This window comes from Triticum urartu, chromosome 1A (assembly GCF_056163025.1).
Source record: "Triticum urartu cultivar PI428250 chromosome 1A, HENAU_Tu73, whole genome shotgun sequence".
Taxonomy (NCBI): domain Eukaryota; kingdom Viridiplantae; phylum Streptophyta; class Magnoliopsida; order Poales; family Poaceae; genus Triticum; species Triticum urartu.
This window is the reverse complement of record NC_141873.1, coordinates 136376874-136402518: the sequence shown is the minus strand read 5'-3', so window position 1 is coordinate 136402518 and position 25645 is coordinate 136376874. Positions and strand designations below refer to the sequence as shown.

The following is a 25645-nucleotide window of genomic DNA, read 5'->3' as shown; positions in this document are numbered from 1 at the left end:
TCTGGGAAGTAACCCTCAGGCCATGGAGCGTCAGCAATTTTGCTTATTGAAGCGCCTCCGCACGTTGCGTGCTGCCCCTCGATCATCTTCGGCTTCACATCGAAGGTCTTGAGCCACAGGCTGAAGTTAGGGGTAATGCGGAGGAAGGCCTCACATACGACAATAAATGTCGAGATATGAAGAAGGGAATCCGGGGCTAGATCATGAAAATCTAGCCCGTAATAGAACATAAGACCCCTAACAAAGGGATCCAGAGCGAGGCCTAGTCCTCGGAGGAAGTGGGAGACGAACACGACACTCTCGTTGGGTTTGGGAGTAGGGACGACTTGCCCTCGGGCAGGTAGCCGATGCGAAATTTCGGCGGTCAGATATCTGGCCTCTCTCAACTTCATGATGTCCTCCGTGACAGAGGAAGGCATCCACCGACCTTGAAGGTTGGATCCAGACATAGTTGAAGGTCCGAAGTGCCTAAACCTGAGCTTTGGGTGTTGGAAGTCGAGGCGGGAGGCGAATTCGATCAAGATCGAGAGGAAAAGGCCTTGTCCCTTTTATAAAGAGGGTGAATATCAAGCGTCCTCCTTGTAGCCGTTTGGGACTTTCCTAACATCTAGGAGTCCTACCAATAGGCACGGTTGGGTTACGCACGTCTGTATTGATGAGAATCCCATAATAAAGGGGACACAATCTCTGCTTCGACAAGACATGCCAAGGAAACCGCCTCGCGAAACACGCTGAGATTGGTTATGAAAAACGATTCGAATGAAGACCTGGCTGTGGTGTGATGTCACACTACGGGTACGTCAATAGATTAGATTTGTGAAAATATTATTCTCTCTACGGTTGTATGTGGAAATTTTTTGCAGAGCTGGACACGATCCTCGTGTTCAAAATCTTCTATGAAGTATTCGGAGGAGGAACCCGCCTTGCATTGCCGAAGACAATCTGCGGCCAGACTCATCGTCATTGAAGCCTGGTACAGGGGCTACTGAGGGAGTCCTGGATTAGGGGGTATCCAGACAGCCGGATTATATCCTTTGGCGGGACTGTTGGACTATGAAGATACAAGATTGAAGACTCCGTCCCGTGTCCGGATGGAACTCTCCTTGGCGTGGAAGGCAAGCTTGGCAATACGGATATGTAGATCTCCTTCCTTGTAACCGACTCTGTGTAACCCTAGCCCCCTCCGGTGTCTATATAAACCGAAGGGTTTAGTCCGTAGGAACAACAACAATCATACCATAGGCTAGCTTCTAGGGTTTAGCCTCTCTGATCTCGTGGTAGATCAACTCTTGTACTACTCATATTATCAAGAACAATCAAGCAGGACGTAGGGTATTACCTCCATCAAGAGGGCCCGAACCTGGGTAAAACATCATGTCCCCTGCCTCCTGTTACCATCCGCCTTAGACGCACAGTTCGGGACCCCCTACCCGAGATCTGCCGGTTTTGACACCGACAACCACCATAGTGGTCCTTACTTTGATGGTACTAATTTTGCTAGTTGGAAGCATAAGATGAAAATGCATATTCTTGGACATAACCCCGCCGTTTGGGCTACTGCGTGTATTGGCATGCAAGGTGAATTATTTGATGGGAGAGAACCGAAACGTGAGGCTAGCACGGAAGAGTTGAAGATGCTTCAATACAATGCTCAATCTTGTGATATTCTCTTCAACAGATTGTGCCCCGAAGAATTCAACAAAATCAGCCGTCTTGAGAATGCAAAGGATATTTGGGATACTTTGATTGATATGCATGAAGGTACCGACTCCGTCAAGGAATCCAAATTGGATGTGCTTCAAAGTTAACTTGACAAGGTCAAAATGAAGGATGGTGAAGGTGTCGCTGAAATATACTCTAGGCTTGCTCTCATCACAAATGAGATTGCCGGCTTAGGAAGTGAAGAGATGACCGATAGATTCATCATCAAGAGGATCCTAAGAGCCTTGGATGGAAAATATGATACCGTGTGCACATTGATCCAAATGATGCCCAATTACAAAGATCTCAAGCCAACGGAAGTCGTTGGAAGGATTTTTGCTCATGAGATGTCACTCAAGGATAAGGAAGAGCTTCACAACAAGTCAAGTGGTGCTTACAAAGCCTCATGTGATGCTCCCACATCATCAAGTGAGAAACAAAACTTCAATGAAGAATTGAGCCTAATGGTGAAGAACTTCAACAAGTTTTACAAGAATAGAAGCAAGGAAAGAAGTTCCAAGTCAAGGTCCTACAATGACAAAAGATCTTCAAGTCGTGAACGCAATTGCTATAATTGTGGAAGACCCGGACACTACTCCAATGAGTGTACGGCTCCCTACAAAAGAAGAGAATATTCTCCCAAAATAAGGAGTAGGGGAGAAGAATCACCACCAAGAGAGAGAAGGAGTTGAGATGAACGTTATAAACAAAGAACATCACGGAGAAGCAAGGATTCAGAAAGGAAGGACAAATCATCAAGGAGCTACACAAAACGAAGACATCAAGCTCACGTTGGTGAATGGGTATCCGACTCCGACTCCGGCGATCACTCCAAGAGAAGTTATCACTTCGACTATGAATATACTCAAGATGAAGGTGTTGCCGGTCTAGCACTTGTGTCAACCAACTCCTACGACATATTTGAGTCACCAAATGAAGGAATTGGAAGATGCTTCATGGCTAAAGGCCCAAAGGTATCACACCCCGAGTATGTTGATTTTAATAGTGATGAAGATGACTTGCTAGGTGATGATGATTTACTTGTTGACAATTCTAGTGATGAAAACTATGATGAACTTGCTATTAATCATGCTAATCAAGACAAAACGAATGACGATGATAAGAAGGAGATTGAGCGTCTAACTAAAGAGCTAAACACTCTTAAGCTAGCTCATGAAACTACGTAGGAAAATCATCAAGAACTTTTAAAGACTCATGAGAAGTTACGCTTCGAATAGCTCAACCTTGAGCAAGATCATGGGTTCTTAAAAGAGATCAATGAGGATCTTTGCAAGAAAAGTTGTTCTTACATTGCCAAGCGTTTACTCTTGTCTACTTACATGCCACAAGTTAAATCTAGCAACAAGAGTAAGAAAGATTCTTCTTCTAGTAGTAACAATAATCATTCTAAACCCAACGATGTTGCTTCTAGTAGTTCTCTTGATTCCACTAATGATTCTCTTAGCCAAGTTACACTTGAGCAAGAAAATAGCTTATTCAAGGGAATTATAGAGAAAGGTGTTTACAGGAGCCTTGCTGGAAGTAAGCAATTTGAGGAAATTGTACGCAAGCAAGGAAGACATCGGAAGAATGAAGGTGTTGGTTTTGAACGAAAGTTCAATGCCAATGGAGTTGAGTGGGAAGAAGATCAATACCCCAAGAAGAAATTTGTTCCCCAACAAGAGAAGTATGATCCTACTTCTTTCCAAGGAACACAAGCTCAAGATGATCTTCCACCACAAGATCACAAGCAAAAAGGCAAGGACAAGCTTCAAGAGGAGATTGATGCATTTGAGGAAGCTCCCAAAGCCTTGGTCAAGTGGGTTCCCAAGACTACATCAATTTCTACTTGATCAAGTACGATTATAACTCCAAGGATTCCCATCAAGATGGTGTGGATCCCGAAGAAGAAGAACTGGAGAGTTCTTGAGGGTGACTCCGCCAACATACTTCACTCATATCATTTTGGCGAGGACAAGTGCAAACAACTTCCATATCTTGCACTAGTTCAAGTAGTCACAAACCCTCTTGTTGGTAAGACAAGGGACAAGGTAACCTAATGCATTCATGGACATCATCCTATGTGAACATCACTCTATGTCTATGGATATCCTTGTTTGTTCCTTATGGGACTAACCCTTGTAGGTATTGAAAGTGCAACTCACTCCAAAGGATTGCTCCAAAAGATCTACTTCAACATTGAGCATCTACATCTTCAACACCTACATGAAATCATCATAGACAAAACCCAAGGTTAGTTCATCCCTCTTAGGGGGGATATCACATCTAGGGGGAGGTTTACTCTAATTAATTGAGCTAAAGCAACTCTAATTGTGTGAAGACAACAATGCTTTATGTAAAAGTGGCAACCCCACTTGTGCCTAAATGATGAGTATGACCTACGATCAAATGTTCTCATTTGACTCCTATGTCAATATACTCATATATAGATGACTTAGTCATCACCAAATTTCTTGATAGATGCTAGAGTGATTGTTCATGATTTGTCACATATTTCATTTCCATCTTATTGTGTGAGCATGTTGGTTGCATATTTTACTCATTCGAGGACATCCATTTGTTGCTTTGATTGTTTGGCTTTTTCTCTTTTTCCAAATGGATGGACAAGAATGCCTAAGAACTCCCTCTAGCTATCTATGCTTTTCTCGTCTCAAACTCTATTCATGATACATCACAAAGTTTGATCAAGTCAGATTCGAACCACTCTGTGTGAGGAGCACTTGGAGTCCCCGATTCGTCATAGACTTAAACTTCCATTTTGCATCATGCTTTTATATCGATATTTATTTCATTATGGGCTGTTATTACACATTATGTCACAATACTTATGCCTATTCTCTCTTATTTTACAAGGTTCACATAAAGAGGGAGAATGCCGGCAGCTGCGATTCTAGGGTGGAAAAGGAGCAAATATTAGGGACCTATTTTGCACAGCTCTAAAAGTCCTGAAACTTCACGGAAGTCATTTTCAGAATACATAAAAAATACTGAGCGCAAGAAGTTCCAGAGGGGTCCACACCCTGGCCACGAGGGTGGGGGCGCGCCCCCCTGCCTCGTGGGCCCCCTGGTAGCCCTCCAATGCCCATCTTCTGCTATATGGAGTCCTTCGATGAGAAAAATATCATAAGCAAGCTTTTGGGACGAGACTCCGCCGCCACGAGGTGGAACCTTGGCGGAACCAATCTAGGGCTCTGGCGGAGCTGTTCTGCTGGGGAAACTTCCCTCCGGGAGGGGGAAATCATCGCCATCGTCATCACCAATGATCCTCTCATCGGGAGAGGGTCAATCTCCATCAACATCTTCATCGGCACCATCTCCTCTCAAACCCTAGTTCATCTCTTGTATCCAATTCTTGTCTCTAAGTCTGGGATTGGTACCTGTGGGTTGCTAGTAGTGTTGATTACTCCTTGTAGTTGATGCTAGTTGGTTTATTTGGTGGAAGGTCAAATGTTCAGATCCTATATGCATATTAATACCCCTCTGATTATGAACATGAATATGCTTTGTGAGTAGTTACGTTTGTTCATGAGGACATGGGAGAAGTCTTGCTATTAGTAGTCATGTGAATTTGGTATTCGTTCGATATTTTGATGAGATGTATGTTGGCTCACCTCTAGTTGTTATGTGAACGTCGACTACATGACACTTCACCATTATTTGGGCCTAGAGGAAGGCATTGGGAAGTAATAAGTAGACGATGGGTTGCTAGAGTGACAGAAGCTTAAACCCTAGTTTATGTGTTGCTTCGTAAGGGGCTGATTTGGATCCATATGTTTCATGCTATGGTTAGGTTTACCTTAATACTTTTGTTGTAGTTGCAGATGCTTGCAATAGAGGTTAATCATAAGTGGGATGCTTGTCCAAGTAAGGACAACACCCAAGCACTGGTCCACCCACATATCAGATTATCAAAGTACCAAACGTGAATCATATGATCGTGATGAAACCTAGCTTGACGATAATTCCCATGTGTCCTTGGGAGCGCTTTTCTCTATATAAGAATTTGTCCAAGCTTGCCCTTTCCTACAAAAAGGATTGGGCCACCTTGCTGCACTTTATTTACTTTTGTTACTTGTTGCTCATTACAAATTATCTTATCACAAAACTACCTATTACCTATAATTCCAGTGCTTGCAGAGAATAACTTGCTGAAAACCGCTTATCATTTCCTTCTGCTCCTCGTTGGGTTCGACACTCTTACTTATCGAAAGGACTACGATAGATCCCCTATACTTGTGGGTCATCAAGACTCTTTTCTGGCGCCATTGCCGGGGAGTGAAGCGCCTTTGGTAGGTGGAATTTGGGAAGGAAAAATTTATATAGTGTGCTGAAATTTACTGTCACTTGTTACTGTGGAAAGTAATCCTCTGAGGGGCTTGTTTGGGGTATCTTCACCCCGACCAGTAGAGCAAAGAGTTGCTCCTCAACCTACTGAACCTACTGAAAATGAAAATGTCTTCTTTGAAATTCCTTTGGGTATGAGAGAAAAACTGCTAACTAATCCTTTTGCAGGAGATGGAACATTACATCTTGATGAGCACCTAATATATGTGGATGAAATTTGTGGATTATTTAAGCTTGCAGGTATGCCCGATGATGTTATCAAGAAGAAGGTCTTCCCTTTATCTTTGGAGGGAGACGCGTTGACATGGTATAGGCTATGTGATGATATGGGATCATGGAAGTACAAACAATTGAAATTGGAATTTCATCAGAAGTTTTATCCTATGCATCATGTTCATCGTGATCATAATTATATATATAGTTTTTAGCCTCGCGAAGGAGAAAGCATCGCTCAAGCTTGGGGGAGGCTTAAATCAATGTTATATTCATGCCCCAATCATGAGCTCTCAAGAGAAATGATTATCCAAAATTTCTATGCTCGACTTTCTGATAACAATAGCACCATGCTCGATACTTCTTGTGCTGGCTCTTTTGTGATGAAGACTATTGAATTCAAATGGGATTTATTGGAAAGAATTAAACGCAACTCTGAAGATTGGGATCTCGATGAAGGTAAGGAGTCAGGTATGACACCTAAGTTGGATTGTGTTAAATCTTTTATGGATACCGATCTTTTCCATAAATTTAGCACTAAATATGGACTTGACTCTGAGATAGTAGCTTCTTTCTGTGAATCTTTTGCTACTCATGTTGACCTCCCTAAGGAGAAGTGGTTTAAATATAATCCTCCCATTGAAGTAAAAGTAGTTGCACCTATTAAAGTTGAAGAAAAGACTGTCACTTATAATGATCCTATTATTCCTACTGCTTATGTTGAGAAACCACCTTTTCCTGTTAGGATAAAAGATCATGCTAAAGCTTCAACTTTGGTTCGTAAAAGCAATATTAGAACCTATACACCTCCTAAGCAAGTTAAAGTTGAACCTAATATTGCTATTGTTAAGGATCTCTTGGCTGATAATATTGATGGGCATGTTATTTATTTCTGTGATGAAACTGCTAGAATTGCTAAACCTTGTGCTAAAGATAAACATAAATGTGTGGTAGGCATGCATGTTATTTCTGTTAAAATAGGAGATCATTTTTATCATGGCTTGTGTGATATGGGTGAAAGTGCTAGTGCAATACCTATTGACTTACACAAAGAAATTATGCATGATATTGCACCTGCTGAGTTAGAAGAAATTGATGTCACCATTAAACTTGCCAATAGAGATACTATTTCACCAATGGGAATTGTTAGAGATGTTGAAGTCTTGTGTGGGAAAACTAAATATCCTGCTGATTTTTCTTGTTCTTGGTTCCCCACAAGATAGCTTTTGTCCCATTATATTTGGTATACCCTTCTTAAACACTGTTAATGCTAGGATAGACTGCAAAAAGGATGTTATTACTATTGGTTTTGGTGATATGTCTCATGAGTTCAACTTTTCTAAATTTTGTAGACAACACCGTGAAGAAGAATTGCCTAGTAAAGATGAAAGTATTGGTCTTGCTTCTATTGCCATACCTCGTAGTGATCCTTTAGAACAATATTTGCTAGACCATGAAAATGATATGTATATGAATGAAAGAAGGGAAATAGATGAAGTGTTCTTTAAACAGGGACCTATTCTGAAACACAACTTGCCTGTTGAAATCTTAGGGGATCCTCCTCCACCCAAGGGTGATCCCGTGTTTGAGCTTAAACCATTGCCTGGTACTCTTAAATATGCTTATCTTGATGAAAAGAAGATATATCATGCTGTTATTAGCACTAACCTTTCAGAGAAGAAGGAACAAAAATTATTGAAAACTCTAAAGAAGCACCGTGCTGCTATTGGATATACTCTTGATGATCTTAAGGGCATTAGTCCCACTCTATGTCAACACAAAATAAATTTGGAAAAAGATGCCAAACCAATTATTGATCACCAACGACAACTGAATCCTAAGATGAAAGAAGTGGTAAGAAAAGAAATACTAAAGCTCCTTGAGGCAGGTACAATTTATCCCGTTGCTGATAGTTAGTGGGTAAGTCTTGCCCATTATGTTCCTAAGAAGGGAGGTATTACTGTCATTCCTAATGATAAAGATGAATTGATTCCGCAAAGAATTATTACAGGTTATAGGATGGTAATTGATTTCCGCAAATTAAGTAAGGCTACTAAAAAAGATCATTACCCCTTACCTTTTATTGATCAAATGCTAGAAAGATTATCCAAACATACACATTTTTGCTTTCTAGATGGTTATTATTGTTTCTCTCAAATACCTGTGTCAGATGATGATCAATCTAAGACCACTTTTACTTGCCCTTTCGGTACTTTTGCTTATAGATGTATGCCTTTTGGTTTATGTAATGCACCTGCTACCTAATTTTTGTGAAAAGATATGTGAGGTATTCTTGGATGATTTCTCCGTTTATGTATCCTCTTTTGGTGATTGTTAAAGCAACCTTGATCGAGTTTTGCTGAGATGTGAAGAAACTAACCTTGTCTTGAATTGGGAGAAATGCCACTTTATGGTTAATGAAGGTATTGTCTTGGTGCACAAAATTTCTGAAAGAGGCATTGAAGTTGATAAAGCTAAAGTTGATGCTATTGAAAAGATGTCGTGTCTGAAGGACATCAAAGGTATAAGAAGTTTCCTTGGTCATGCCGGCTTTTATAGGAGGTTCATTAAGGACTTCTCAAAAATTTCTCGGCCTTTGACTAATTTATTACAAAAATATATACCATTCGTCTTTGACGATGATTGTGTAGAAGCATTTGAAATACTTAAGAAAGCATTGATCTCTGCACCTATTGTTCAGCCACCTAATTGGAATTTACCTTTTGAAATTATGTATGATGTTGTAGGTGCTATTCTAGGGAAAAGAGTTGATAAGAAATTAAATGTTATTCAATATGCTAGTAAAACTCTAGACAGTGCCCAGAGAAATTATGCGACTACTGAAAATGAATTCCTAGCAGTTGTATTTGATTGTGATAAGTTCAGACCTTATATTGTTGATTCTAAAGTAACTATTCACACTGATCATGCTACTATTAAATAACTTATGGAAAAGAAAGATGCTAAACCTAGACTTATTAGATGGGTTCTCTTACTACAAGAATTTGATTTTCATATTATCGATAGAAAGGGAGCTGAGAACCCCGTTGCAGACAACTTGCCTAGGTTAGAAAATGTTCTTGATGACCCACTACCTATTGATGATAGCTTTCCTGATGAAAAATTAAATGTCATAAATGCTTCTCATACTGCTCCATGGTATGTTGATTATGCTAATTACATTGTTGCTAAATTTATACCACCTAGTTTCACATACCAGCAAAAGAAAAAGTTTTTCTATGATTTAAGACATTACTTCTGGGATGATCCACATCTTTATAAAGAAGGAGTAGATGTTGTTATTAGGCGTTGTGTACTTGAGCATGAACAGGAACAGATCCTACGCAAGTGTCACTCCGAGGCTTATGGAGGACACCATGCTGGAGATAAAACTGCACACAAGGTATTGCAATCCGGTTTTTATTGGCTTACTCTCTTCAAGGATGCCCATAAGTTTGTCTTGTCTTGTGATGAATGTCAAAGAATTGGTAATATTAGTAGACGTCAAGAAATTCTATGAATTATTCACTTGTTATTGAACCATTTGATGTTTGGGGCTTTGATTATATGGGACATTTTCCTGTGTCTAATCGATATACACATATTTTAGTTGCTGTTGATTACGTTACTAAGTGGGTAGAAGTTATTCCAACTAGTAGTGCTGATCATAACACCTCTATTAAGATGCTTAAAGAAGTTATTTTTCCGGGGTTAGGAGTCCCTACATATTTAATGACTGGTGGTGGTTCACATTTTATTCATGGTGCTTTCCATAAAATGCTTGCTAAGTATGATGTTAATCATAGAATTGCATCTCCTTATCAGCCACAGTCTAGTGGTCAAGTAGAATTGAGTAATAGATAACTCAAATTAATTTTGCAAAAGACTGTTAATAGATCTAGATAGAATTGGTCCAAGAAACTTGATGATGCATTATGGGCCTATAGAACTGCATATAAAAATCCTATGGGTATGTCTCCGTATAAAATGGTTTATGGAAACGCATGTCACTTACCTCTCGAACTAGAACATAAGGATTATTGGGCTATTAAAGAGCTCAATTATGATTTCAAACTTGCCGGTGAGAAGATGTTATTTGACATTAGCTCACTTGATGAATGGAGAACCCAAGCCTATGAGAATGCCAAATTGTTTAAAGAAAAAGTTAAAAGATGGCATGACAAAAGGATACAAAAGCGTGAGTTTAATGTAGGTGATTATGTATTGCTATACAACTCTCGTTTAAGATTTTTTGCAGGAAAGGTTCTCTCTAAATGGGAAGGTCCTTACGTTATCGAGGAGGTCTATCGTTCCTGTGCCATAAAAATCAACAACTCCGAGGGCACAAATCCGAAGGTGGTGAAGATCAAAGAATCAAACATTATATCTCAGGTAATCCTATAAATGTTGAAACCAATGTTATTGAAACCGTAACCTCGGAGGAATACATAACGGACACTTTCCGGAACGTTTCAAACTCCGAAAAGGAATAGGTATGTGGTACGGTAAGTAAACTGACTCCAAAACAGTTCTAATGTAAAATTTTCTCTGTTTTGGAATATTTAGAAAAATAGAAAAATTAGAAGCAGTCCGGGAAGGACACGAGGGCTCCACAAGGGTGGAGGGCGCGCCCTACCCCCTGGGCGCCCCCTACCTCGTGGGCACCTCGTGCGATCTCCGAACTCTATTTTCTTGCATGCTACGTATTTTGGTCGGTAAAAATTCATTATATAATCTCCCGAAGGTTTTGACCACAGTATCACGCAGAAATCTCATGTTCTTGTTTCGAGTTGTTTCTGCTGCAGATTAGAGCAATATGTCGTCCCAGGATTCAGAAGGAGAAAAGTATGTGGCTGATTATCTTGTAGATCCTAAGGTCTATGGGGACGTGGAGCATTGTGGTTGGACTATGGAAGAAGAAGAGGACTATGAACCCAGGGGAAAGGAGGAGACGAGTTCAGATGAAGATGAAGTCCCATTACCTCAACCTGGGGACATGCATGTGGAGTTCAAAAAGTCAAGCCTCCCTGATAGAGCAAAGGATTCTAAGATCGAGTTTATCCCTTTTCGCCTCTTGCGGGAAAACAAACAGGAATTATGCAAGAAGATATTAAGCCTTGAGCAGGAGATCGATGACCTCAGGGATCAAAATTCTGTCCTCAAGCGCAAATTAAGGAAGAAGCCTACATCATCAACAACTCCACCTCCTTCACAGGCAAAAGAGATATAATCACATGGGTATGGGCACTTGTGGCACCCCGGCTCAGAGCAACCGGTTTACCCTGCATTGCCAGCCCAGAGACCATGTCTTCTGGCAACACACAACATATTGGTACAGAAAACAACCGCTTTACTGATGCTAGCGGAACTGAGTTCATATTACAACAGCGGTCGAGGCCAAGCAACACACTCGGCGCGGCTGATCAATATGTACATTATTTAGTGAACATGAAGGGGCCTCGACCCGAACAACTATGTCATAGCGGAATAACGTCGTAGCGGAAGCTCCATCTCACAGGGACACCGATGTGGACACGATCTAGACATGAACAACGCTCCTTTCCAATGAGACTTTCCTGAAATCTGGCATGACACACCAGGTTAGTACATTGAATGTACTTGCAAGCTCACAACAAGCATAATCATAATGACAAACAATATCATGATATTTAGCTAATTATTAATGATGCAACACTATATGTCAACATGCTGTGATCATGCTCGAACGTCCCTCAGGACAACTTACCAACCGTGATCATCCTCAGATCACAACACCACCAACGTGGTAAAACACACCACCAATGTGGTAAAACACACCACCAACGTGGTAAAACACACATCCAACATGGTAAAACAAAATGACTCGTGATCCTTACGGCGATCACAACCACGGCCAATATCTGGTCGCAAATTCCTTGATGGCTTTCCTGCCATCCTCGACAATGCAAAGTTTACAGCTTAGTGTGCAATTTTTATTATTCATTGACTCATGGTGGGACCTACTACGAGGTGTCCTTAACCATGGACGCAGCTATCGATAGATTATACACTCTGCAGAGGTAGCACACTGGACCCACACCACGGAACCCATGGCCTCGCACTCCCATTCGGGTGGACCAACGGCATTCCGACGAAACCCCTCCATTGTCACAGCACTCTCCCGGCCACTCCAACCCAAATCCCCAATGGGCTGGTCCTGGCTGGCCCCGTGTCTACCAAAGACACCCCGACCATCGTCGTGGCCAAACTCCCACTCGGGGAAACACCCACTTGGGGAAACTCTCACTTGGGGAAATCGGTACCATAATCTCATTAACGAGCACACAAGATTATGCCTGCTTGCCGGGCCAGGGCAAACACGACATAACCTTAACTAGATGGAGGCACCGACCAGAGGCCGTGTCAATGGACCGAATCAAGGCCCCCCATAAAGGCAAATGTGGTTGCACTGGAAAGAACTCGATTCAGCGGCACCATGACCCAGTCAACAGTGTATTCAAGTTGAGTTATTTCCAGTTTCAACTTTAAACTAACAATGACTAGTGTCATAGCATGCCATGAAATGCAAAACAACACATGCATCGTAAAAATGACCGATATCATCTATACACCAAGCATAACCGTCAACAACTCATATTACTTTACTAGCTCAAATGACTCATAACTTAACAAAAATATTTTTGTAACAAGTTTCATTAATTTCTCATGCAAGAAAGCAATCCCGATAACTTTTTCATATGCATAGCAAAAGATTTTTCTATCAACAATCCTTACTTTCTTTATCACTAAATTAAGTTCAAACTTTCTGTAAAAACAAGTAATATGATTTAACAGAATATTTTCTAACAAACTTTTACCAATTTTAGGAAGGCAAAAGTATAGCTAAAATAACTACCATGCATAACAAAATTATTTCTAACATCACCTCAAATAAATCTTAACTTACTTTATCCAGTAAACTAGTTTCAACTATTCTATAAATCAAGCATAACAACTATTCAACATTTAACAGAATACAAATGACTCAATAATTATTTAAATGCATGGATTAATCATTTCATTCAAGTGGGAAAATCACAAATATTGCAATGGCATCATAAAAATGTTGTTGTGGCTTGCCTTAGTGCAGATGAGGTTCACAAGCCTCCTGGTGATCCTCAAGACAAGCCTCACCTTCTGAAAATAATTTTAAACACAAAGAGTAAATATCAAGAACACTTCTGAAATTCACCAGAAATTCTAAAAAGCTCAGAAAAATCTCATCTTTGGTGATCTGTTAAATTTTCTTTCAAAGAACACAATGCAAAAAGAATCAATTCATTTGGACTTATGGTTAAAAAGTTATAACAGTTTGAAGTGTTCTGTAAATTCAAATGAATTTGAATAAAAGAGAAAGACTGGGGGGTGACGTCGAAGGCGTAAAGCCCAGGGGCGCCACCACTCGTACCGCTTCACGCGAGTACTGAGTGGCTGACTAGCAGGCCCCACTAGTCAGGTGGGTGAAGTTGGAGAGAGAAACAGAGATGGCCGCAGCTTCGCCAGAGCTCTCGCTGGCGACGAGGGCTCTTTGGCCAAAACGATAGGGAGGGATGGCAAGAGGAGGTCGAAGCGTACCTGCCCGTACCCGTAGCGTGGCTAGGGGTGGTCGGACGGCGTCAGAATCTAGCTCGCGAGCAGAGGCAGAACGAGAGGGTCGCCGGAGTTGAAGAAGACGGCGAGCAGAGGCCGCTCCAGGGGCCCCAAGAGGGCGAGACAGCCTCATCGAAGAGAGGCGGAGGCCCTAGAGAGGTCACCCAGGCCTGGGAGGGGTTGGGGCTGCCGCGGCTACTAGAGGGGATCGCCGGCGAGCTCGAGCTCGGGGGCGGCGGCCCGAGGCCTGCCCGGCCGGGCTACGGCTTCCTACTCGACCGTGGAGTGTGTGTGAGTGCTGGAGGATGCTCAAAGAGGTTGGTGAGGGGCTCTATATATAGGCGAGCGGCGAGGGTGCTTCGGGCTCCGCCGGTGGACACCTGTCCATGGCACCCGGCGACGAGCGGCGTCAGTGAGAGGGGGAGAAGGCGACGGAGATCATGCGGCCACTGTGGGCGGGCGGAGACGAGCACATGATCAAGGGGGTGACTACGAGCACAGTGCGCCCGCACTCTTGGGCTGGCCGGACCTTGCCCGTGCTCGCTGCGGCGAGCTCCGGTGTCAGCGAGTGCCAGGGTGGGGTTAAGGGTGTCGAGACGATGATGGTGGCGAGTTTGGCTAGGTTTGGCAGTCGGGGGAAGCGAGCACGCGCGAACAGAGCGCTCGGCCGCACCCAGAGCGCGTCGACACGCATGCATGGCATCGTGGACACGCGTGGTCACCGTGCGAACTCTCTCCACAGGCCAGCCTTCGTCCAAAATTCATGTCTGGCATGTTGTTCGCGGTGGTTTTGAAGTTTACCACGGTTTGGTTTGGATCTAGGTGCAGTAGAGAAAGTTTTACATGTCTGGTAAGTTTTCGGACAGTAACTTTGTGATGTTACTGTGGTCAAATGGTTGGGAGTTTGAAGCTGTGCTTTGGAGGCTAGCTTAGAGTTACTAAGGTAAATAAGCACAAGAAAGATCATGTCAAATGGAGCAAGTAAAATGGTAGTTGCTGTAGAAACCACCATTTCTGTCCAGAACAGAAAAGATTTTCTGTAGCAAAAAAATTCCAAAAAGTGATGAAATATTTTTGCTCGGGGAGGTGCCCTAGGGTCCCTAGAATATTTGTGAATTTTCTTAGAATTTTCTGAGCCATAAAAATTAGGGTTGCTTTGGAGCAAACAGATTTGGCTTAGGGGTTTTAGAGAGAAAATGAATATTTTTCATTTAAGAAAAATATTCCAAAGATTATTTTGAGGTGGATCGGAAGTGAAATGATGGTTTGGGGGAAAAGTGAAACACTTGGGTGAAAGCCAAGGATGCCCAAGTGCTTAAGTCCAAATGAAAAGATTCGAAAACTCCAAGTTTCAAAAAAATTCAAATGAAAACTCAAACAAATAAGAGAGGGCAAAAACCAGGCTGTCACAAACCTCCCCAACTTAGAATGAATCTCGTCCTCGAGATTCGGTTGCTTGGTAAAACCACTCTGGATACTGACTCTTAAGGAACTCTTCCTGCTCCCAAGTTGCTTCTGACTCGGTGTGATGCTCCCACTGAACTTTGAAAAAATTTCTGACTTTGCTGCGCTTGACCCTTTCCAATTGATCCAAAATTTTGAACGGTCTTTCTTCATAAGTTAAATCCTTTGCCAATTCTATCTCAGTCACTGTAGTCTTTTTCTCAGGCGGGGATATGCATCGTCTCAATTGCGAGACATGGAATACATTGTGTATATCTGAGAACTCCGGGGGTAGTTCCAGTTGGTATGCAACCGTACCCACTCAAGACATAATTGAGAATGGACCAATGAATCTGGGTGCCAGCTTTCCACGAGTCTGAAATCGCTTAACGCCTTTCATAGGAGTGACTCAGAGGTACACGTGTTCTCCGGGTTCAAAACTGACCTGCCGGTGCTTTGCATCATAATAACTCTTCTGACGGGATTTGGCCAATTGCAGCCGGTCTCTGATTTCCCTGACTTGTCTCTCAGCTTCCATCATGAGATCGGTTCCGAAGATACGGCTATCTCTAGCTTGAGACCAATTTAGAGGAGTGCAACACTTACGACCGTATAGAGCTTCATATGGAGACATCTTTAGGCTGGTCTGAAAACTATTGTTATACGAGAACTCGGTGTATGGCAAGCAATCTTCCCATTTAGCTCCGTTGGCTAGCACACAAGCTCGCAACATATCTTCGAGTATTTGATTTACTCGCTCTGTCTGACCATCTGTCTGAGGGTGATAAGCAGTACTATATTTTAGTGTTGTCCCCATGGCTTGATGGAGACGGGACCAGAAAGCGGAGGTAAACACAGAACCTCGGTCGAAAGTGATAGTCCGGGGTACTCCATGCAGACTGACGATTCTGGATACATACAGTTGTGCAAGGTCATCTGCTCTGTATCTGGTGCTGATCGGGATGAAGTGAGCAACCTTGGTGAGGGTGTCCACTATAACCCAGATTGCGTATTTGCCCCGCTGAGTCCTAGGAAATCCGGTGATGAAATCCATGCAAACATCATCCCATTTCCATTGTGAAAATGGCAGTGGTTGGAGAAGTCCGGCTGGCTTCTGATGATCTTCTTTCACCTTGTTGCATATGTCGCAATAGGCTACAAAAAAGGCAATGTCTTTCTTCATCTCATCCCACCAGAATATTTGTTTAAGGTCCTCAAACATTTTCGTACCTCCCGGATGTATGGAATACGAGGATTCATGTGCTTCTGACAAGATTTTCTTTTTCAAGTCCGGTTGATCTGGTACACAAATTCGTCCATGGAATCGGAGGGTACCGGATTTGTCCTTGAAGAAATCTGGGGGATGCCTTGCATGTTTTTGTAGCTCGGCATCGTCTGGCTGGGCCTTGCGGATTTCTATTTCGAGTGTGGGGGTAACTTCCAAAATATTAGTGAGACCAACGTCTATGATGACCAAGTTGAGCTGAGCAATCTCCTCTTGAAGTTCGGTAGGCAATGATGTTAACACGACATTCAAGCTAATGGGCTTTCGACTGAGCGCATCAGCAACGTCGTTAGCCTTGTCGGGATGGTAATTTATTCCAAGGTCATAATCCTTGACCAACTCTAACCATCTTCGCTGACAGAGATTTAAATCTGGCTGAGTGAAGATGTACTTGAGGCTTTTCTGGTCGGTAAAAATTTGGCACCTTTTTCCGATGAGATAGTGTCTCCAAATTTTTAATGCATGAACCACAGAGGCCAATTCCAAATCATGAGTAGGATAATTTCCCTCATGTGGTCGTAGTTGTCATGATGCATAGGCTACTACCTTGCCGTCTTGCATCAGCATGCAGCCAATACCTTGTCTGGAGGCATCGCAGTACACATCAAAGCTGCGATAAATGTCTGGAAGAGTCAATACCGGTGTAGTTGTCAGACGTGCCTTTAGCTCATTAAAACTCTTCTCACAGTCCTCTGTCCACTCGAACTTTGTATGCTTTTTGAGAAGTTCCGTCATAGGTTTAGCAATTTTGGAAAATCCTTCAATAAAACGACGATAGTACCCAGCTAATCCGAGGAAACTCCGGATCTGTGTTATAGTCGTGGGCGGTACCCAATCGAGCACATCTTTTACTTTGCTCGAGTCCACAGCTATACCTTCGGAGGATAGTACATGTCCGAGAAACCCAACTTGCTTGAGCCAAAATTCACACTTACTGAACTTGGCGTATAACTGATGGTTGCGGAGTCGTTGTAGCACTGCTCGGAGGTGATCCTTATGCTCCTCTTCACTCTTGGAGTAAATGAGGATGTCGTCGATAAAGACTACCATGAATTTGTCGAGGAAGTCCATGAACATTTTGTTCATCATGTGCATGAAGAAGGCAGGGGCATTGGTGAGACCAAAGGACATCACAGTATATTCGTAAAGACCGTATCATGTAGTGAATGCGGTCTTAGGAATATCTTCCTTTTTAATCTTGAGATGATGATATCCGGTCCGTAAATAGATTTTTGAGAATACTTTAGCCCCACTGAGCTGATCAAACAGATCATCAATCCTTGGAAGTGGGTATTTATTTTTGATGGTGACCTCATTCAGCTGGCGGTAATCTATGCACATACGGAGACTGCCATCCTTTTTTCCTACGAAAATTGCAGGTGACCCCCACGGTGAAGAGCTGGGATGAATATAACCCTTCTGGAGTAATTCGTCAAGCTATTTCTTTAGTTCCACTAATTCTGATGAGGGCATCCGGTAATACTTCTTGTATATTGGTGCGGTTCCGGGCACAAGGTCTATGGCAAATTCCAGTTCCCGATCTGCTGGCATGCCTGGCAGTTCTTCTAGAAACACATCAGGGTACTCACTGACCACAGGAATAAATTCCAACTCAACCACAGTGGTGCAAACTAGTTCTGGCTTGGGTACATGCTTGCGAGTATAGAATTTGATGAGCTTCCCATCCAGGCTGGTCAAACTGACTTCTCGGGTTGCGCAGTTTATACAAACTTGATATTTGGTCAGCCAATTCATCCCCAATATAATATCCAATTGTTCAGACTCAATGATTATCAGAGATGTTGGTAAGTGGATCCCGTTGATATTGATCTCCAGATCACGGCAGACTAGATTGCTCTTGATTATAGATCCCGAGGTTTGTGCCAGCATATTTTTGCCCAAAATGGTGCAAGGAAAATTGTTTTGGGCGGCAAAACTCCGAGAAATAAAAGAATGGGAAGCCCAGAGTCAAATAAAATTACTGCAGGTATGTCATTAACAGAAAACATACCAATGACGACTTCTGGCTTCTCTTGGGCTTCATCGGCGGAGATATGATTTACGTGCCCAACGTAGTTTTGCTGGGTTGGCCCTGACTCCATAAAGTTGACTTGTGGCCTGCTCAAAGCATTCACCTTGTTGTTCTTGGGGCACTGTTTGGCATAATGTCCGGGCTGCCCGCAAATGAAACAAGTATTATTGCGCTGGCGCTCCTCATGTGTTGGACTGGTTACAATATTCTTGACTTGAGTGGTGGTCCTGTTAACATTCTGCTGCCAATTTGGCATGTATTCCACCTGAGTCGGCTGCCAGGTACAAGCTTTTTGCACAGGTTTTCCATCCTTCTTTGGCTCAAACTTGCGCTTGTTGTCGTTGTTAGCAGGCCTGTTATCCGATATAAGCTTGTGCTCCCGTTCATCAATGAACGCCTTGTCCACCAGAGTTTGGAAATCGGTGAAATCAAACATACTGAGAGCACACCGAAGTTGTGGATTTAAACCTCCAAGAAATATGTCAATCTTTCTTTCTTCAGTGGCCATGTCATACAGAGAGTAACGGGACAAATGATTGATTTTTTGCAGATACTCAGCCATAGACTGATTTCCTTGGACGAGCGCAAGAAATTCACGCTGTTTGGCCTTCATAACTCCAGTAGGGATGTGATACTTGCGGAACTTATCCTTGAATTTTTCCCAGGTGACTTCCTCATCAATCGGCCACATGGCTTTTGTATTTTCCCACCATATGGCAGTTACGCCTTCAAGGTAATGGGTTGCAAATGGGACTTTATCATTTCCTTCAGTACGAGCAATCTCAAGCTTTTTCTCCATGGTCTGCAACCAATCGTCTGCATCCAATGGGTCAACAACCTGACTGAAACTGGGTGGATTGGTCCTCTAAAAATCTGACAACTTGGAGTGGTGACCATTCTGATTTCCATTCTGTCCAACCATAGCTTGCACACTTCTCAATATTTCAATCAGATCATTGTTCCTTTTCTCTTCAAACATACACAGAACTTGCTCGGTGGAGGTGGTGGCTGAACGTACGGCTCGGGAGAATATCCTGCCTGTCATGCGGAACAACGAACAGGAGTTCCCTCACGAACGTTGCTACTGCTGCCTCCCCGCGTCATCCTATTGAGTATTTTCCCAAGGCAACGCAATCAAGGTGAGAGACATCCAAGAATAAAATTGGGGAAAAGCCAGGAACAACTCTCAAAAAAAGACCAAAAAGAGCGAAGAAAATATGGCGATTAAAGTCCCAACATCATTATACATAGACTCATACATGAAAATTAAACAACATGACTGGTTCCACTACTCTCATACATGAAGCATCATGACTCATACAACTACATCCGTACACCATCTAGATGAATGCGAATACTCAAAGACACTACTGCTCTGCTGGTGCTGCGGTGTCCTCCCCTGAATCGGTCTCAGATCCCGAACTGACGTGGTTAACGGAAACCTCCGGGTTAAAGGTAACGCGACGACGCTACCTCGAGGGCTCTCCCTTAGGGGCAGGGGTAGGATGAAGCATCAGGGTTGCAGGGGTAGCAAGAAGTGAGACCCACTCGGCAGGAGCACTGAGAGGGTTCACGGCGGAGGTGCCTGTGCTACTCGGGGGAGTAACCAGCAAAATAGGAGAGCTAGAACTAACTGGGACATACGGGGTAAATCCCAGTGAGGACGAAGTAGTGGTGGATCTAGTAGTGACCAAGGTAGCGGCTAAAGCAGTATGGGCACGAGTCAGCTCTCAAGCCAGCTCGTGGATCATCAGATAGCTAGCAGTGATATAACGAGCAAGATGGCTAGCAACACTATCAGACTCCGGGTCAACAAGAGGAAAACGGACATGAACGTTATCGTGCAGAGATGGGTAGTAATAGAAACCTGGGTGGTGCTGCATTCGAACCTCGGTATAACAAAGCTCGACAAGGACCTCAAATGTGGCAAACTGGACAGCTTGAGAAGCGGTGGAGGCATAATCGCTCCGAGAAGTGCGAGTGTAAGAGCCGGAATCAGAACTGGTGCGTAGAGTAACCACTGCGTGATACTCATGCACTGAGTCTGCTAGACGCTCCCGGTACACACGGTAGACTGGTTCGTCTCCGTGAGGGTACAGCCGACGCCACACATTGTGGAGAAGGTGCGGTGACGTGTACGGCATCAGCTGCAACTGGCACGGATACGGCACCAGAGCCATCTACACTCACAACCATTAGCAGCTTAGCATAACAATAATAATCAAATGACTAGAATGTAACAACCAACTATAATTGCTACCGGCACTCAAATTTACTCGCGCCTAGCGTCCAGTTAACACATCGTAGTCTAGCGTGGCCTGCAGTTAGCGCCGCTCTGATACCAATCGTTGTGGCACCCCGGCTCAGAGCAACCGGTTTACCCTGCATTGCCAGCCCAGAGACCATGTCTTCTGGCAACACACAACATATTGGTACAGAAAACAACCGCTTTATTGATGCTAGCGGAACAGAGTTCATATTACAACAACGGTCGAGGCCAAGCGGCACACTCGGTGCGGCTGATCAATATGTATATTATTTAGTGAACATGAAGGGGCCTCGACCCGAACAACTATGTGGCAGCGGAATAACGTCGTAGCGGAAGCTCCATCTCACAGGGACACCGACGTGGACACGATCTAGACATGAACGGCGCTCCTTTCCAACGAGACTTTCCTGAAATCTGGCATGACACGCCAGGTCAGTACATTGAATGTACTTGCAAGCTCACAACAAGCATAATCATAATGACAAACAATATCATGATATTTAGCCAATTATTAATGATGCAACACTATATGTCAACATGTTGTGATCATGCTCGAACGTCCCTCAGGACAACTTACCAACCGTGATCATCTTCAGATCACAACCACCACCAACGTGGTAAAACACACCACCAATGTGGTAAAACACACCACCAACGTGGTAAAACACACCTCCACGGTGGTAAAACAAAATGACTCGTGATCCTTACGGCGATCACAACCACGACCAATATCTGGTCCCAAATTCCTTGATGGCTTTCCTGCCATCCTCGATAATGCAAAGTTTACAGCTTAGTGTGCAATTTTTATTATTCGTTGACTCATGGTGCGACCTACTACGAGGTGTCCTTAACCGTGGACGTGGCTATCGATAGATTATACACTCTGCAGCGGTAGCACACTGGAACCACACCATGGAACCCATGGCCTCGCACTCCCATTCGGGTGGACCAACGGCATTCCGACGAAACCCCTCCATTGTCACAGCACTCTCCCGACCACTCCGACCCAAATCCCCAATGGGCTGGTCCTGGGTGGCCCCGTGTCTACCAAAGACACCCCGACCACCGTCGTGGCCAAACTCCCTCTCGGGGAAACTCCCACTTGGGGAAAGTCCCACTTGGGGAAATCGGTACCATAATCTCATTAACGAGCACACAAGATTACGCCTGCTTGCCGGGCCAGGGCAAACACGACATAACCTTCCCTAGATGGAGGCACCGACCAGAGGCCGTGTCAATGGATCGAATCAAGGCCCCCCATAAAGGCAAATGTGGTTGCACTGGAAAGAACTCGATTCAGCGGCACCATGACCTAGTCAATGGTGTATCAAGTTGAGTTATTTTCAGTTTCAACTTTAAACTAACAATGACCGGTGTCATAGCATGCCATGGAATGCAAAACAACACATGCATCATAAAAATGACCGATGTCATCTATACACCAAGCATAACCGTTAACAACGCATGTTACTTTACTAGCTCAAATGACTCATAACTTAACCAAAATATTTTTGTAACAAGTTTCATTAATTTCTCACGCAAGAAAGCAATCCCGATAACTTTTTCATATGCATAGCAAAAGATTTTTCTATCAACAATCCTTACTTTCTTTATCACTAAATTAAGTTCAAACTTTCTGTAAAAACAAGTAATATGATTTAACAGAATATTTTCTAACAAATTTTTACCAATTTTAGGAAGGCAAAAGTATAGCTAAAATAACTACCATGCATAACGAAATTATTTCTAACATCACCTCAAATAAATCTTAAATTACTTTATCAACTAAACTAGTTTCAACTATTCTGTAAATCAAGCATAACAACTATTCAACATTTAACAGAATACAAATGACTCAATAATTATTTAGATGCATTGATTAATCATTTCATTCAAGTGGGAAAATCAAAAATATTGCAAAGGCATCATAAAAATGTTGCTGTGGCTTGCCTTAGTGCAGATGAGGTTCACAAGCCTCCTGGTGATCCTCAAGACAAGCCTCACCTTTTGAAAATAATTTTAAACACAAAGAGAAAATATCAAGAACACTTCTGAAATTCATCAGAAATTCTAAACAGCTCAGAAAAATCTCATCTTTGGTGAGCTGTTAGATTTTCTTTCAAAGAACACAATGCAAAAAGAATCAATTCATTTGGACTTATGGTTAAAAAGTTATAACAGTTTGAAGTGTTCTGTAAATTCAAATGAATTTGAATAAAAGAGTAAGACTGGGGGGTTACGTCGAAGGCGTAAAGCCCAGGGGCGCCACCACTCGTACCGCTTCGCGCGCGTGCTGAATGGCTGACTAGCGGGCCCCACTAGTCAGGTGGGGGAAGAGGGAGAGAGAAACAGAGATGGCCACGGCTTCGCCGGAGCTCTCGCCGGCGACGAGGGCTCTTTGGCCAAAATGAGAGGGAGGGATGGCAAGAGGAGGTCGAGGCGCTCCTGCCCGTACCCGTAGCGTGGCTAGGGGTGGTCGGACGGTGTCGGAATCTAGCTCGTGAGCAAAGGCAGAACGAGAGGGTCTCCGGAGTTGAAGAAGACGGCAAGCAGAGGCCGCTCCAGGGGCTCCAAGCGGGCGAGACGGCCTCACCGAAGAGAGGCGGAGGCCCTGGAGAGGTCGCCCAGGCCTAGGAGGGGCTGGGGCTGCCGCAGCTACCAGAGGGGATCGCCAGCAAGCTCGAGCTCGGAGGAGGCGGCCCGAGGCCTGCCCGGCCAGGCTACGGCTTCCTACTCGACCGTGGAGTGTGTGTGTGTGTGTGCTGGAGGATGCTCGGAGAGGTTGGGGAGGGGCTCTATATATAGGCGAGCGGCGAGGGTGCTTCGGGCTCCGCCGGTGGACACCTGTCCACGGCGCCCGGCGACGAGCGGCATTAGTAAGAGGGGGAGAAGGCGACGGAGATCACGTGACCACTGTGGGCGGGCGGAGACAAGCACAGGATCAAGGGGGTGACGACGAGCACAGTGCGCCCGCACTCTTGAGCTTGCCGGACCTTGCCCGTGGCCGCTGCGGCGAGCTCCGGCGTCGGCGAGTGTCAGGGTGGAGTTAAGGGTGTCGATACGATGATGGTGGCGAGTTTTGGCTAGGTTTGGCAGTCGGGGGAAGCGAGCACGCGCGAACAGAGCGCCCGGCAGCTCCCACAGCGCGTCGACACGCATTCCTGGCATCGTGGACACGCGTGGTCACTGCGCGAACTCTCTCCACAGGCTAGCCTTCGTCCAAAATTCATGTCTGGCATGTCGTTCGCGGTGGTTTCGAAGTTTACCACGGTTTGGTTTGCATCCAGGTACAGTAGAGAAAGTTTTACACGTCTGGTAAGTTTCTGGATAGTAACTTTGTGATGTTACTGTGGTCAAATGGCTGGGAGTTTGAAGTTGTGCTTTGGAGGCTAGCTTAGAGTTACTAAGGTAAATAAGCACAAGAAAGATCAGGTCAAATGGAGCAAGTAAAATGGTAGTTGCTGTAGAAACCACCATTTCTGTCCAGAACATAAAAGATTTTCTATAGCAAAAATATTCCAAAAACTGATGAAATATTTTTGCTCAGGGAGGTGCCCTAGGGTCCCTAGAATATTTGTGAATTTTCTTAGAATTTTCTGAGCCATAAAAATTAGGGTTGCTTTGGAGCAAACAGATTAGGCTTAGGGGTTTTAGAGAGAAAATCAATATTTTTCATTTAAGAAAAACATTCCAAAGATTATTTTGAGGTGGATCAGAAGTGAAATGATGGTTTGGGAGAAAAGTGAAACACTTGGGTGAAAGCCAAGGATGCCCAAGTGCTTAAGTCCAAATGAAAAGATTCAAAAACTCCAAGTTTCAAAAAAATTCAAATGAAAACTCAAACAAATAAGAGAAGGCAAAAACCAGGCTCTCACAGCACTCCCCTTGGCAATTGCCAAGCTTGGGGGAGTGCCCCGGTATCGTATCATCATCACTTTTATCTTTACCATTTTTCTTAGTTCGATCCTTTTGGTAATATTTTGATCTAGTATAATAAAAGTTTTTAGTATGATCTAGTTGTGAGTTTTGGTTTATGATCCTTCTATGTAATCGAGTCCGTGAGCTATATATAATAAAGATTAGTGTTGAGTCAAGGGCTTGATTATTTTGCCATAATATTGAGTGAATAAAAGAAAAGAGAAGAAATAAAAAGAAACAAAGAGATCATATGGATCTTATGGAGAGTAATGAGCTCACATAGAAAGAGTATGATGAATAAAAGTTGTTGAGAGTTGACAAGCATAGTTTTGGTCATAGTTGCAATTAATAGGAAGTAATAAAGAAAGAGAGGTCTTAACATATAAATACACTATCTTGGACATCTTTTATGATTGTGAGCACTCATTAAAATATGATATGCTAAAGAGTTGACGTTGGACAAGGAAGACAATGTAATGGGTTATGTTTTCTTACATCTGAGATAAATTATATTGTCATGGATCATCCAACATGATTGAGCTTGCCTTTCCCCCTCATGCTAGCCAAATTCTTTGCACCAAGTAGAGATACTACTTGTGCTTCCAAACACCCTTAAACCAGTTTTGCCATGAGAGTCCACCATACCTACCTATGGATTAAGTAAGATCCCTCAAGTAAGTTGTCATCGGTGCAAGCAATAAAAATTGCCCTCTAAATATGTATGACTTATTAGTGTGGGAGAAAATAAGCTTTATACGATCGTGTGATACGGAAGAAATAAAAGCGATGG

At 43.4% G+C, this 25645-nt stretch overlaps 1 protein-coding gene across 1 annotated transcript; it reads right to left on the bottom strand.

Annotated features, from left to right (window-relative positions):
• Window positions 1-18153: 18153 nt before the first annotated feature.
• Window positions 18154-19467, bottom strand: LOC147990372 (uncharacterized). The gene is made up of 2 exons (XM_087538186.1): window positions 18772-19467; window positions 18154-18201 (listed from the first exon to the last, which is right to left on the bottom strand). Exons 1-2 carry the CDS (start codon window positions 19465-19467, stop codon window positions 18154-18156), a joined length of 744 nt encoding a protein of 247 aa, XP_087394312.1.
• Window positions 19468-25645: the final 6178 nt, after the last annotated feature.

Excerpts from the sequence above, each read along its gene's own strand:
- LOC147990372 (XM_087538186.1), bottom strand. The coding sequence starts at position 19,467 with ATGGAGAAAAAGCTTGAGATTGCTCGTACTGAAGGAAATGATAAAGTC. Across the intron at positions 18,202-18,771 it reads AGTGCCCCAAGAACAACAAG|AAGAACTGCCAGGCATGCCA; the intron begins GTGAATGCTTTG and ends ATGTGTTTCTAG.